This window comes from Mya arenaria, chromosome 2, assembly GCF_026914265.1.
Source record: "Mya arenaria isolate MELC-2E11 chromosome 2, ASM2691426v1".
Taxonomy (NCBI): Eukaryota; Metazoa; Mollusca; class Bivalvia; order Myida; family Myidae; genus Mya; species Mya arenaria.
Window position 1 is genome coordinate 24,459,781 of NC_069123.1, and position 13,287 is coordinate 24,473,067.

Sequence of the window (13,287 nt, forward strand, 5' to 3'; positions counted from 1 at the left end):
AATACAAAATAAATGAGACTCGTTCATCAAAAAACTCTTTTCCTCAACTTGTTGCATCAATTATTTGATCATGTTGGATCCTATAGGTACAAAGGAAGACATTAATGCAGGTCAGGAAGGACTACACTTATTTGAAGGAAGATTTAGCAAAATAATTTTAAACATTGCTATAAACAAGCAAACAAAAAGTGAAAATTTTTATTTCAAAAGTTGAAATTATAATGATCACATTAGCTGAAAAAATTGAAAAACTCAAATATATATACATGTGAAAAATGAACATAGAAATTACTGAAAGACATTTAGTTATTGCTATCATAAAATATAAACAAACTTGTAATACAAAATCTATACACATATATTGTCTAATGTATTACTATGTACCCTATAATAACATCAAAATTATAACAGGGACATGCATATTAATGCTACAATTTCACATGTTATAGTAAGTCAGTCAATCTATAAGCTGTATTCTCTCATCTTACACTATACATATGATAACACAAAATTAGTTTGTACATAGAGTAAAATAAACTGTTGCAATATCGAACAAGCAAGCACTGAATACTTCACTTGCAACTGATGTCAACAATAGCAGAATATATATATACATGAAGTACATTGGGAAGTATACAAAATAAACATGTATTGTGATGGCTTCTCACTACACAACTGAGCAATACATATATTTTGAAAAAAATATAATTATAAAAAACAATTGAAAATAATTCATTAAGTTTGGCTAAATTTAGCAAAACATGCAATTTTTTTGTAAAAGTAGTATGAATTTTTCTAAACGTAACATTGGGCTAAATTTTGTGAAACGTCAAAAAAAGTGTTTTAATTAAACTATTGTAACAACAGGGTCAAGCCCAGTAGCGTAAACATTTAATTAGGATTGTATATTTATTGTGGATTGGTCAAGAAAAAGACAAAACTAGAAACTGATTAAACAACTTTAAAAATTGAAAATATGAATATGTACACTGAAATCCAATCTCACACAGTTGCATGGGTTAATCTAACAAACAGACAAAATGTTGTCTTAGGTTAAGATTTTTTGCTCTTGTTTAACGATAGTATACAAACCAGTACAAATTTGAATAAGCTTTAAGAATCCATTCTCAAAATTGTTTCAAAATGTATATCATTACTATTTAGGATTATTAATTTCGAAAAAATGGTTGTTCGATAAGTCTGTTGATAAGATTGAGCCGAAATGTCTAATATACAATGTGTAGCTTAGCAACAAAATCCTAGTATAAAACTATTACCTTAACTAATTAACCCTTGATCTGAATAATGGCTGCAGGGCACTGAGATAATGTTTCTCCTTTCTATATAAACAGTGTCTTAAATCACATTTTCATTTTAATGTCCATGTAAATACAATCATTGGTACAATAGTCGGCACTGAATAGTTTATTAGTGTGCATAAACCTAAGGCGTCCTCGCTGGCAGTTAGAGATCTCTCGTTCATAATAGCTCCTGGGGATGTTTTCACAATGAATCACGGTTTCGACAGGCTCGACAAATTCGCTCAGCACTTTTACCTTGCAAACCGCATTAAGCGGGAAAAACAGATCATTATCAAACTGCCCTGATTCAAGAATTACGAACAGCGATGCATAGGCCTGATCTTGTTCAATGTGACCCTTCTTTTCCAAAGACAGGTGAAGCTTGTATCCAGGGTAACCGGTATAAAATGAAGGACTTCGATACTTGTTTTCCCCAGGTACAACCTCGATTTTCCACTGCAATCGACCCATATAGCAGCAATCCTGTAGCTTTGATATTTTGAGTGACATCTCAAAATTTGTATCGATAGCGGTTCTGTAAAGATAAACATTGTAGGCTAAATAAGTGTTATTAAATATGCAGATTCAGACAATTGAGCTACAGAATCCAATCCAAATAAATTACCATAGTTATCCTATTGGAGGGAGCTGCACTAAGAATTTTTTTCCAATTATACGTTGTTTTACAGTGTAATACACTCAATTTAAATAGGTTTTTAACCCGCCTATAATCTGGGAAAATACCTGGGAAAAGACCTTCTGCATTTATTAGAGCAAGGGCGCCTGTTGGTAAAAATATAGCAACAATGCTTGATAATTTCATTAATAAAACTAAAAATTGTTGATCGAAGCATCGCATTGAAAACTGTTTTATCCATTTTACTCAGCAAAATTAAGCTTCTATAATATCATTACCTGCAGATGGACTTCATACGGTTCTTCAGGTCCTCGATAGTTTGGTCTTGCATGCTTACATGCTTTTCCAGGAGTTTGATATGCCTACTGGCCGACTGTGTGTCATGTTCAAATATGTTCATTCGTTTCTCCTGTGGAGAAAAGACTTCAAATAGAAATTTGTTAACATGTTTGAATGTTATTCCAGTACTTCTGTCAAGTATTGGTAATTGTTTGTTTTTTCAGTATTTATATAATTACTCTCTATAAATTAATGGTGATAATAAACTATTTATGTGGCACATTTATATAATATCATGCTTTTAAAATTATAAAACAAATATATGCAGCATCTTTGCTTACAAAAAATGGCTATATCATTACATCAGACTGGAAAATCTTGGGAATATCCAAATAAACTTCTTCTCTCAAAGTGTGGACAATTTTAATTTTATGGTGTTTTCTAAGTTGTCCATAAGGACTCTGCTACCTTTAAAACCTAAGATAACTAGCGATTAACATTTGTCCTCTTCTAAGGAGCCTGACTTCTTAAAAGCAGGCAAATACTTGTATTCTTAAACAACATTTGAACTTGCCTTTTGGAGTCCTATACCACAAATCCTTCAAAACCACTTGTATTTATAGAGTTAAAGTTGGAAATTAGGAGTTTGCTACCTTAAAATTCTTCACCTACCTTGACCTTGCAGCCATACTTCCAGAACTGACAATTAACAATGGCATGAGCGCAGTCGTTGTCAAGGTGACACTGTATACGACCCCGCATGATCCCCGCTCGACCGCACTGCGTACAATTCAATGGCAGCTTGTCACACTCCAATAACTGGTGACGCTACAAATAAGTTAACTTATTTAGATCATGTATGAATTTGAAATTGCATTGAACTAATAAATTAAGCATGATGAAATCTACTCAATTGAATGTGCACTATAAGGTCAACTTTGGATAAAAGTTTATTTCCAGTGGCCAAAAGTCAATGAAAATATCCCAATTTATTTTTATGACATCTTAAGTAAAACAATCTTCAGTCCTAAAGTAAAAGGCAAATGACATTGTCAGTCATTTACAAATGAAATATCACCTACTGTGATTTCACTGTATGGCATCTGATCACTGCAATGTGTACATATGGTGGGACGCTTGTCGCACGTCTCCTTGTGCAGATCTACGTCCCTCCGCAGCAAGCGTCCTCGGGAACAGCCAAACTCACACTCTATCTCAATGTAGTCACAACCTTCAAGGTGGGTCTGAAATTAATTATTAAATGCATCAATTCTATAAGCATCCACAGAACAACAGATGTCACAGAAATGTGACAAATGCCCTAAAATTGACCTATTTGGAGTGATAACCCTGTATAATATGAAGGTAATAGGAATAGAGGAGTGTTACTGACAAAAACATCATGGACTTTTTCATTTATGTAAGTATATCAAATATATGGACAAAGTCATATTCTGTGATTTAGTTACAGATGAGACACATTAATTACATGACAACACTTTTTTTGACCACTAAGTGTGACCTTAGCCTTTTAAAATAAGAGCAAGATTTGCACACACCAAATTCCAATGCTGCTCTACAATTCTGTAAGTTTGATCAACATCTGATTAAAAGTGACAGAGTTTCAACAACGACACAACTTATTTCTATGAAATCCATATCAGGCTCTACTGACCTTGACCATTGCATTGACAGCAATAACGCTACGTGCAAGACACCTTCATATTCAATTTTGATTGAAAATGACCAAGTAACAGCTGAGACACAAATTATCACATGTACTATAAAAGATCTAGGGCTCAATTGACCTTTATATGTGACCTTGATCTTTGATGTGTGAGCATAAATGCTATGTGCGACACACCTTCCAATGCTGCAGTATATATCTGTAAAGTTTAATCGAAATTGGAACAAAGTTGAATAAGTTTATTTCATTTAATGCATGTGTCCATCAACATATGCAACTGTGAGTCGATGCCATGGCTTGTCCATTTTTTTTACACTGCTTTGTTATTGACAAACCTCGAGATTTCTCAATTCCCCTACCCAGGGGCATCCTTCAGCCACCTGGTTACACTTGACCGGCAACGACAAAATCTCTCGTTGTATGGCAATGTCAGGAAACATCTGTTCAAAGATAGAGGTACGGTAAAACATTTAAGGAATTCAAAACTATGCCGAAATGTAGAAAAGGTAAATTATACATAAATCAATAATTATAGGGGTTTATGAAAAATCAGACAATTCAAATTGAAATTTTTTTTATAGCTTATCTTCAGTAAGACTGAGAACAATGTTTTTAATTTTGTATAAAACTTTTACATGGATAGTTTGCAGACCTTTTTTCTAAAGACACGTAAATATACATACTGGTAGTTGAACAAGTTTTTTTACCTACCTCATCATCAAAGTCAAAGTAGGTGTTGTCAACTGGACATTTGCAGAGGGGATTGCCACTACAAAAAATCATCATAGTAATACATAGATTTTATTTGTATTTTGACAATATTATCATGCACTATTTAAAGGATTTATGGACTTTGTCAACGTTTTAAAAGGTTAGACATTTAAAAAATCTCAAGAAATTAAATACTTGGTTCAAACTTTTAATGTTACAAAATGGAAATATTCTGAGAGCTTTATTGTAAATTACAATTAAATGAAAATGTTAAAGAAAAAGCTGAGTAGCAGGTTTGAAAATAACTAAGCTACAAAGCATTTTCTGTAACATTTTTACAGAGCTAACAAACACTACTAAAAGCTACTAAGAACCACTTAAAGCCACTAGGAGCTACTTCATAAGAACTACTTTTAGATCGCTACTAAGAGCTACTTAAAAGACACTAAAAGAACTACAAAGAGGCACTTAAAGCTACTCAGAAATACTGAAATCCACTAAGAACTACCAAGAGCAACTCAAAGCCACTAAAAGCTACTACATATGTAAGAACTGCTAAAAGATACTAAAATCTACTAAGAGATTATTTAAAGCACTATGAAATGTTATAATGTAATAAAATAAATGATTTTGACTATATTTAAAAGTCAGAGAGGAAGCTAAGAACTTTTAAGAGCATACTTAAAACTACAAAAAGGTACTAAGAACTACTAAGAGCTACTGAAAGCCATCTAAAGTTACAAAGAACTACCAAGAGCTACTGAAAGTCCCTAAGAGCAACTAAGAATTACAAAGAGCTACACAGAATAACCGAAAGCCATTTAAAGCTACTTACTCAATAACTACTTAGAGGTTCGTAGAACTTAACTAAGAGCTACTTAAAGCCACTTAGATCCTAAGAACTACAAAGAGCTACTAAGAACTACTTAAAACTACTAAAAACTACTGTCAGCTACAAAGAGCTACTCAAGCTACTAATAACTACAAAATGGTACTTATATTTATAGCTAATTTTAACAACTATAAGCCACTTTAAGCTACTAAGAACTGCTAAGAGCTACTTAAGGCCATTCAGAACTACTAAGAGCTACTGAAAGCCACTTAAAACTAATAAGAACATTAGCTCTACTAACAACCACTGAGAGCTACTAAGAACTTCTAAGGGTTACTTAAAATAACTATGAAATGTCATAATGTAATAAGATTGATGATTTTGACAATATTTCAAAGTCAGAAAGAAAGCTCATTTTCAAATTGTTGCATGTACGTATTAATTGGAAGGAAAATTGTTATTTAGGAGGGAAATGTCCATGAGAATCTTTTGGTTCCGATTTAAATTCTGATTTCACGCTGTAAGACTGTAATTCACATACAGTGAAATTCAAGATTATTGTCAAAATGCATTCCAATTTGTCCACTTGGTTGATTTCAAAATAAATGATATCCATTATAATTTAACCAGTGATTTTAAGTAGCTGTTATTCCTTCTTTGCAACTCTCTCACTCACAGTGATTCTTAATAGTTTTATTGACATTTTAAAAGTCCATGTGGTTGATCTTGTAAAGAATTGGCCATGATGGAACTCGAACTTACCCAGCAACTTTAAGGATGCAAACCCTGCAGAATCGATGACCACAAGATGTCTGCACGGCATCCCGCATCACGACGAGGCATATTGGACATAGATACTTCCTGTCTGCTTCCCCATCAAATATTGCTGCGTAACCTAGTACACCATCCGTGTCAGACTGAGAGCTGGCCATCATAAACTCAGTGGCTATAATCTACTACCCTGAAAACAAACGCTTACCGGTAAATTAATAATCAATTAATTGTCAGTCTCCCAAAAAGAGCAAAATTGCGAGTTAATTAGTATATACCCAAAGAGGCTTGAGAAGGATAACTGTCATAATGGTCTCCCTATTTTGAGCAGAGGGAGAAGTTATCCTTTTTGAAACACATGTAGTCACCATTATTTGTGTCACAATTCTCCATGCTAGATTATTCTCTCTGAACTATTTCGTCCAAACCCGAGTTGCTTAAGTATTCTCCTGAATTCAGTTAAAAAATATCATTATATTCAATTAATAGTGAGGTAATACTTGCTAATATGAAGTCATTAATGTCACCAAAAGGAAAAATTTAATGGGTATTACAATTACAGGAAATGGCAAGTGAGACTTATGTTTAATAAATTCTCTCACTACTTAGCTTGTTAGGTGTTACATGCCAATAGGTGTGACAAACAACAGAACATTAAGAACTGGGACAATTAATAGCTAATTACATTAAAATTGTACATAGATTAGATTTTATGATACATTTGTATATCATCGGCCTTAGCATGATTTTCAGCCAATGAAATCACATATTGGTCTTTAGTAATAACCATCGTTTTACAACTTAACATGATGTGTTATTATTAGATTCCATGCCAGGTGAAAATAGGGTGTAATCTAAGTCAACATATAGTGTAAAATCTTAATGACTAAAACCTTAAAGAGCCTGGCTCATGTTTTTGAAATCTTTGGTAAAAAAAATGCTTACCGTAAAAAATTCATTTCTGCATACCACCGCATTAACTAATGCAGTCTTCTAAGACGCGATAACAGCACCATTTTTCTAAAAACAACAACATGCAATGCCAAACTTCTAGCTTAATTTCTAATTACCTCTCGTGCACAACCTGTCAAATTTGCCGCGAAACCGTTCCACATTATGCACAGACTGTTGCGCTTTCATTCTGAAATATTCCGATTTATAGTGGAAAAGGCTGAATATTCATATACCCGTCAAGATGACCCCCGCCAAATGTCAAAACAGTCCAAAGTAATTCTGTTATTACTGCGAAAAACTCATCATACAGTGGACGAAATGCAAAAGAACTAATCTAGTAAGGGAAAATAACCTAACTGGTAACATTTTGGTATTGGTTTTAAAGACTTTGCTCTTGAAAATTCTACAAAATTGATTTTAAAATCCATAGTATAGTAGTGTTTCGGATACATTGTCCGAATCGATTATGTCACATTGTTTGTAACTAAGTCTGTAATATGTGATTTGAGTTAATGGATGTTTTTGAATTTAATGTTTATTCTTATTTAAATTGGTTTTGGTCTATCGATTTGCAGGACAACCAGGAGACTGTATGTGTGTACTGGGATTAATAAACTATTGGCCCAAGCTGTGTACACATATAATGAAATTTGTATGAGAATTTCACTGTGTGATTTGCTGTGAACAATACTCAGGGTTCCATGATTTTCCTGCCCGCCATGGAGACTATTTCCCAATCAGAGAGACCCCATACAAGTCACATCCACTCTTGTCGTGAGACGGCACAAAGGGGCCGACCAGACCCTACCTTCAAGTACAGTGTGCCTGGGGGACGTAGACTATGGAATCAAATGTTAATAGGTTTTGTTTGCGCTGCCTGTCTCGGGATGATAATGTTGATTCTCGGAAGTGTCTTCATTGGCAATGCGATTAAGGGAAATACTTCTATAACTGTGATGCTGTGTGTTCTTGGAATGGGTAAGTTAAAAATAATAGTCACGTTTCCAGTTACCTGACCGACCATGTTTTTTTTTGCTGTGGATTTTTTTTATAGTGATGACAACAATATTTTCAAAATTCTGTACCATACCGTTGCTTAGCAACAAGGACTTCTGTTTCTAGTTTAAATGGCATCGCAATTCAATTCAAACTGCGTGCTGCCATCAAGAAGCTTAACGTTTACTTAAGCTTATTCCACACAGCAAGACCATCTGCAACATTTTTTCCGATGTGCATAATCAGGACACATCAGGATTTAAAGCACAATGCCTGCTGGATCCCCCCCATTTTGGGCATTGTACTTGATTAGCTTTCAGATTTTTGACCTGGGCCTATAAGGAAAACAATGTTAATAAAGTGAACATTAGTGGTCTTATGCACCATTCAATTGTAACCACGGCCCCCCAGGTCCCTGGGTATACCGGGGATAGCCGGGGAAATGGGCCGTGTTTTTACCTTCCAGGTAAAGTGCTGGGTGAATGCGGTAGTTTGTCTTCGGGCCAAAAATAGTAGGGAATGGGTCTTACCTAGGGTCCTTGGGGTGCGGGGGCATATAGCGAGGATTTTACCAATAGTTCTCTCCCACAGGGAGGGGATTTTATCCAGCTTTGCTGGACCGAAAGTCCCCGCTACTCCCCGGACCTGGGGGGGCCGTGGTTATAATAGACTGGTGCATTATTAAATATTAGAATTAATTATAATAAAATAAACATTTTCATCCAACACATTAATAAGATTATATGTTATTTTTCATATTGATTATGTTTTGTGTTTCTTGAATAGCCTTCAAATATCGGTTTCTCCATGATTTCAGTATGTGGCATGATTATTCTGGTTGGAACAGCAATACTGGGCCGTATGTTACTGACACGAAAACTGCGGACTGCAGATGACGGCGCCACACAGCACAGACCAGAGGCCTGTCTTCATACCTGTTCCAGTAAGATGATACTTGTTTTCATTCATTGACAAGATTAGTGAGGGGTGGGAACGGGAGGGGAGCCTTAGGTCTTTTTTAAAGAATACAGACATAAATTATTCATTTTCAAGCAATCTTAATGCTTACATTCAGTCCAATTATGACAAACTTTAACCAATAACAAGCTTTCTTTTATATATTCTTGATCTGAAGATTTAAGCATTTGCCATTTTGTGGAACCAAATTTGATTTGTATGCCTTTGTGTTCTGGAGTATGCCTAGGTACACCCTGGAAGACTGATTTGAGAAACTTAGCAGTGAATTTATTAGTATTGCTAATTATTTTTCTGATGCGTTATGCAGAAACATTTAGACATAAAAGCTTAGAAAAGATAACTTGTTTATTTGATTTTGTTGATTTTTCAATCATTCTTATGAAATATTTAATGTTACAGTCATCTACACTCCATCACAAGACCAGCTTAATGGGCCTGTATACCAAGACCCGCCTCCGGCATATGAGATGGTCATCTTCCCGTTACATCAGGCCCCCACTTTGGATGATGGTCACTTTGCGGGCAGTATAGAGGTCAATGAGGGGTCACAGAGGCTTGTCCATCCTGTGATGATCAGTCCACCAAAATATTCCATAGCTGCAGCACCATTGCCAGAATATGGCGACCCTGTATGAGTCAGCGTAGGATTCTTTTATTGATTTTTTGATTATGTTTCTGATTATTTTTGTGTGTTTTATGAGATTTAAAGTTGTAATTCTGAAATTAATTTGTTCACCGTTTGTTTAAAGAAAAATACTTTTGATTTTGAGAACTTGTAATGCATTTTTATTAATGTTTTTATGAATATTAGCTGGTGTGTTTTTCAAAGAAACTATTTAAAGGAAACTTAAAGGGCCATAATTCATGACTTTAAAAAAGGATGAGCTAAGCGCCTTTTTTACTCAAATCCGATGCGCATTGGTGTTTGCTTCTTATGTATTAAGATAATTGAAACAAATAAAATGATTGCTAATCTACCCCTATGCCAAAATGCTTTGAAAAGGTGATTTGAGTAAGTCATTAATGTGGAGTATATGTTTAAAATAATGTTAAAGTGTAGTGTGATGAATGTTCTCACAAACTTTGAGGTCGTAGTAATAGCTTTAATCTTTTTATGTATCCGATAAAAGGAAAACTTTGCTGAAACACAATTCTTAAGTCATCACCATATGCAGCTTGAATTATGCATAAAGGTATATCGGTTATTGGACTTGAATATTATAGTGCTGTTCTCAGCGTTGTGATTCATGTGATATTGATTATTCACTGTGCCAGTTCAGATATGTGTTTTAACTTGTAAAAAAGCCATGTCTGTGTTAGGTTGTGTAAGCAAGTCGCTGTATTGGTGTGTTATTTTACTTGTATACAAGCAATGTCTGTGTTACATTGTGTAAAGCATGTCGTGGTATTGGTGTGTCTTTTTTGTAATTGTGTAAAATTTAATTTATTGTTGTAACGCCAAATAGCTTTATTATTTATTAGGAAAGCATGTCAAACGTTTTGTGACAGACCTGGTGTCACCGTCAACATTGTGAAATGTTGTGCAAATACTTGAACTTTGACAATTACTCAAATAGTTCAAGATATTCAAATGAAACTGGGTACAAATGTTTCTGAAGACAATACACACACATGTACACCAAGGCCCAAAACTCTGACTTTAAAAAGTGTTGAGTTACACCCCTTTTATGACTGAGGACAGAACAACAAATAAATGTTGGAATTTGCTTCACATCGCTCTTGTTCTTTGTAAAGTTTACAAGCTTGTAATAGTCTGTATTATTTTGCAGGAAGGAAGTTACTATATTAGGTTAGTTTAAGCCTAATTTATATCATGGAAATATGTCAGGGCTGATCAAATTCAGGATGAATTGTGAAATCAGGATTAAGAGCATTCTATTTTAGACCATCATACATTTGTTTGTTTGCTTGACATAACAAAGTATGTTGAAAGTACTTCCCTATAAATGGCTTAGAAAACAAAACAAGAATTTTTATCAGAAGTCGGGTATGTGTTAACAAGAAATATTAGCCCAATGAGCTATTTTCCATCATAAATAACAAACATACATAACATATCAAACTTAAAGAGCTGGTGCCCTGGAAATAAAAGTATGATATAGTCATTAATCATCAATTCCCATAGGGGTCTAAACCTATTTTAAGTTTTCAACTCCTCCTACTCGTAAATTTTCACGATTTGGATATTCGGTTTGTTGTCATCCCTGAGCATTGAAACAACACATACATGTAGTATACATGGGTTTCTAGCTAGAGAGTTATGGAAGGGTGTCTTTTTTTGGTAGCACCCTTTTGCCTTTATGAATACCATCATATGCATTCTCCTGTCTTCATAGAATTAAATGCTTAAGATAATCAAATATTTCTTTTGTTCTGATTATAACTTACGATTATAAATACATACAATGTTTGGCAGTATAAAGTTATAAACCTAATATTACTTCAATAAAACATAATTCCTCACATTTTCTTCAAATTCATAATGTTCAAATTCTATTCAGCCCAATGCTTGGTTCCCATTTGACCCTTAACGTATCTCTTCTGCAGCAGGTGCCCTTTTAAAACCTAGCTAAAACCCTATTTTTATTCATATAGTATGGTAAGGATTGAGAAAATGCCTGAGAGCTAATATATTATTAGCTTTCTTATTCGTTATTTTGGTGTGTGTTGTTTTTGTGAGTACAGTCGAACCCTGCTGGCTTGATTTCCTTGTTGGCTCGAACTGGATGTAACGGACCGGTGTTTTAAAACTGAAGGTAAGCATTCCCGCTTGGCTTGAATTTTTTCGAGGCTCGAGGTATTTTCGCCAGTTCCTGGGAGTTTGAGCCAACGAGGTTTGACTGTATAACATTTAAGTTGTTTGTTGCTTAATTTATTGTTATTGCTTTAAATAGCTTGATCTATTGTATGATTCTATTTTTATTTTTGTTTAATACATGTATGTGCAATTTAAGTGCCCAGATATAACTACTATACAATGTACATGTGCATGCAAAAATTTATAATTTCACTGCGGTGAAAGTCTTGTGATAAAAATAATTTCATGATGTCATATTGGTGACATCATTTCAGAAATGTTCAACCTGACACAATGAATGATACACAGCCTTTATTAACCAATCAAAAGCAAAAATAATGGCAGTAAAAATAACATGATATTTCACCGAAAAGTTGGAAAATGCATAAAGTAATAATTCCCTGGTTGTTTTTGACCTGTTTTATGCTTTTTCTTTCACTCAGAATGCGCTTCCAGCATTAGTTCTAGAAGTGCTGACATGAATGTTGATTCAAGTGTAGTTTGTCCTTTTTTGATTTCTGAGTGTTCTATCTGTATTGTAATTATTTATGTACTATACGACTATTATATAACACTGCGTCACATGTACCTTCTGATATTATCTGTCCATTATATAAGTATATTGTCTCTTCTTATAAAAAACTGGTAAGTAATGAAATGATTTCTGCATTTATATGTGTAAGGGTAATGATTTATTTTATAATTGTGAATATGTAATTTCTTAAAAACATTAGCCTGTGTGTTTTGAATATTTTTAAGTCAATGTTGATTCTGAAATTGTTTGATATATTATTTATCTCTCTTTTGCAACATCAAATGCAGATTTATTGCTGTTTTATTATTGTCCTCCTCGTTTGTTATATTTCGTATACATTGTACATGTATTTGAGAACAAATAAAATGATTATGTTTATGAAATGACTGTTCTTGTAATGTGTAGCTAGTTTATTGCAATTTAAGCAGTAACTGGTAATGCTCATGTATAGTGTTAAAAGACCATGCCCAAATTCCTTAAAATAACGTTAGCATAATAGGTCAAGGTATCATTAAGCTTTATTTCATAATGGATTTAAAATAGTGTTTAAGAAATTTTGCCATTCCCCATTTAGTCTGTGTTGAGTCTAGAGTTTCACTAGATTTTCTCTAGATTTTTTTTTATATTCTAGAGTTTCACTAGATTTTCTCTAGATTTTTTTATATTCTAGAGTTTCTCTAGATTTTCTCTAGATTTTTTTTATATTCTAGAGTTTCACTAGATTTTTTTTTATTCTGGAGTTTCACTAGATTTTCTCTAGATTTTTTTTATATTCTTGAGTTTCACTA

The 13,287-nt window shown here is 33.8% G+C and overlaps 2 protein-coding genes across 2 annotated transcripts; one reads left to right on the forward strand and one right to left on the reverse strand.

Annotated features, from left to right (window-relative positions):
* Positions 1–68: 68 nt before the first annotated feature.
* On the reverse strand, positions 69–6,379 carry LOC128213900 (TNF receptor-associated factor 6-A-like). The gene is made up of 8 exons (XM_052920018.1): positions 6,210–6,379; positions 4,616–4,673; positions 4,240–4,344; positions 3,300–3,461; positions 2,890–3,045; positions 2,217–2,347; positions 1,557–1,836; positions 69–80 (listed from the first exon to the last, which is right to left on the reverse strand). Exons 1-8 carry the CDS (start codon positions 6,377–6,379, stop codon positions 69–71), a joined length of 1,074 nt encoding a protein of 357 aa, XP_052775978.1.
* A 1,004-nt stretch (positions 6,380–7,383) lies between these two features.
* Positions 7,384–10,873, forward strand: LOC128243264 (uncharacterized). The gene is made up of 4 exons (XM_052960919.1): positions 7,384–7,509; positions 7,748–8,150; positions 8,986–9,111; positions 9,546–10,873. The coding sequence occupies exons 2-4, from the start codon at positions 7,874–7,876 to the stop codon at positions 9,779–9,781; spliced, it is 639 nt and encodes a 212-aa protein (XP_052816879.1). The 5' UTR covers positions 7,384–7,509; positions 7,748–7,873; the 3' UTR covers positions 9,782–10,873.
* Positions 10,874–13,287: the final 2,414 nt, after the last annotated feature.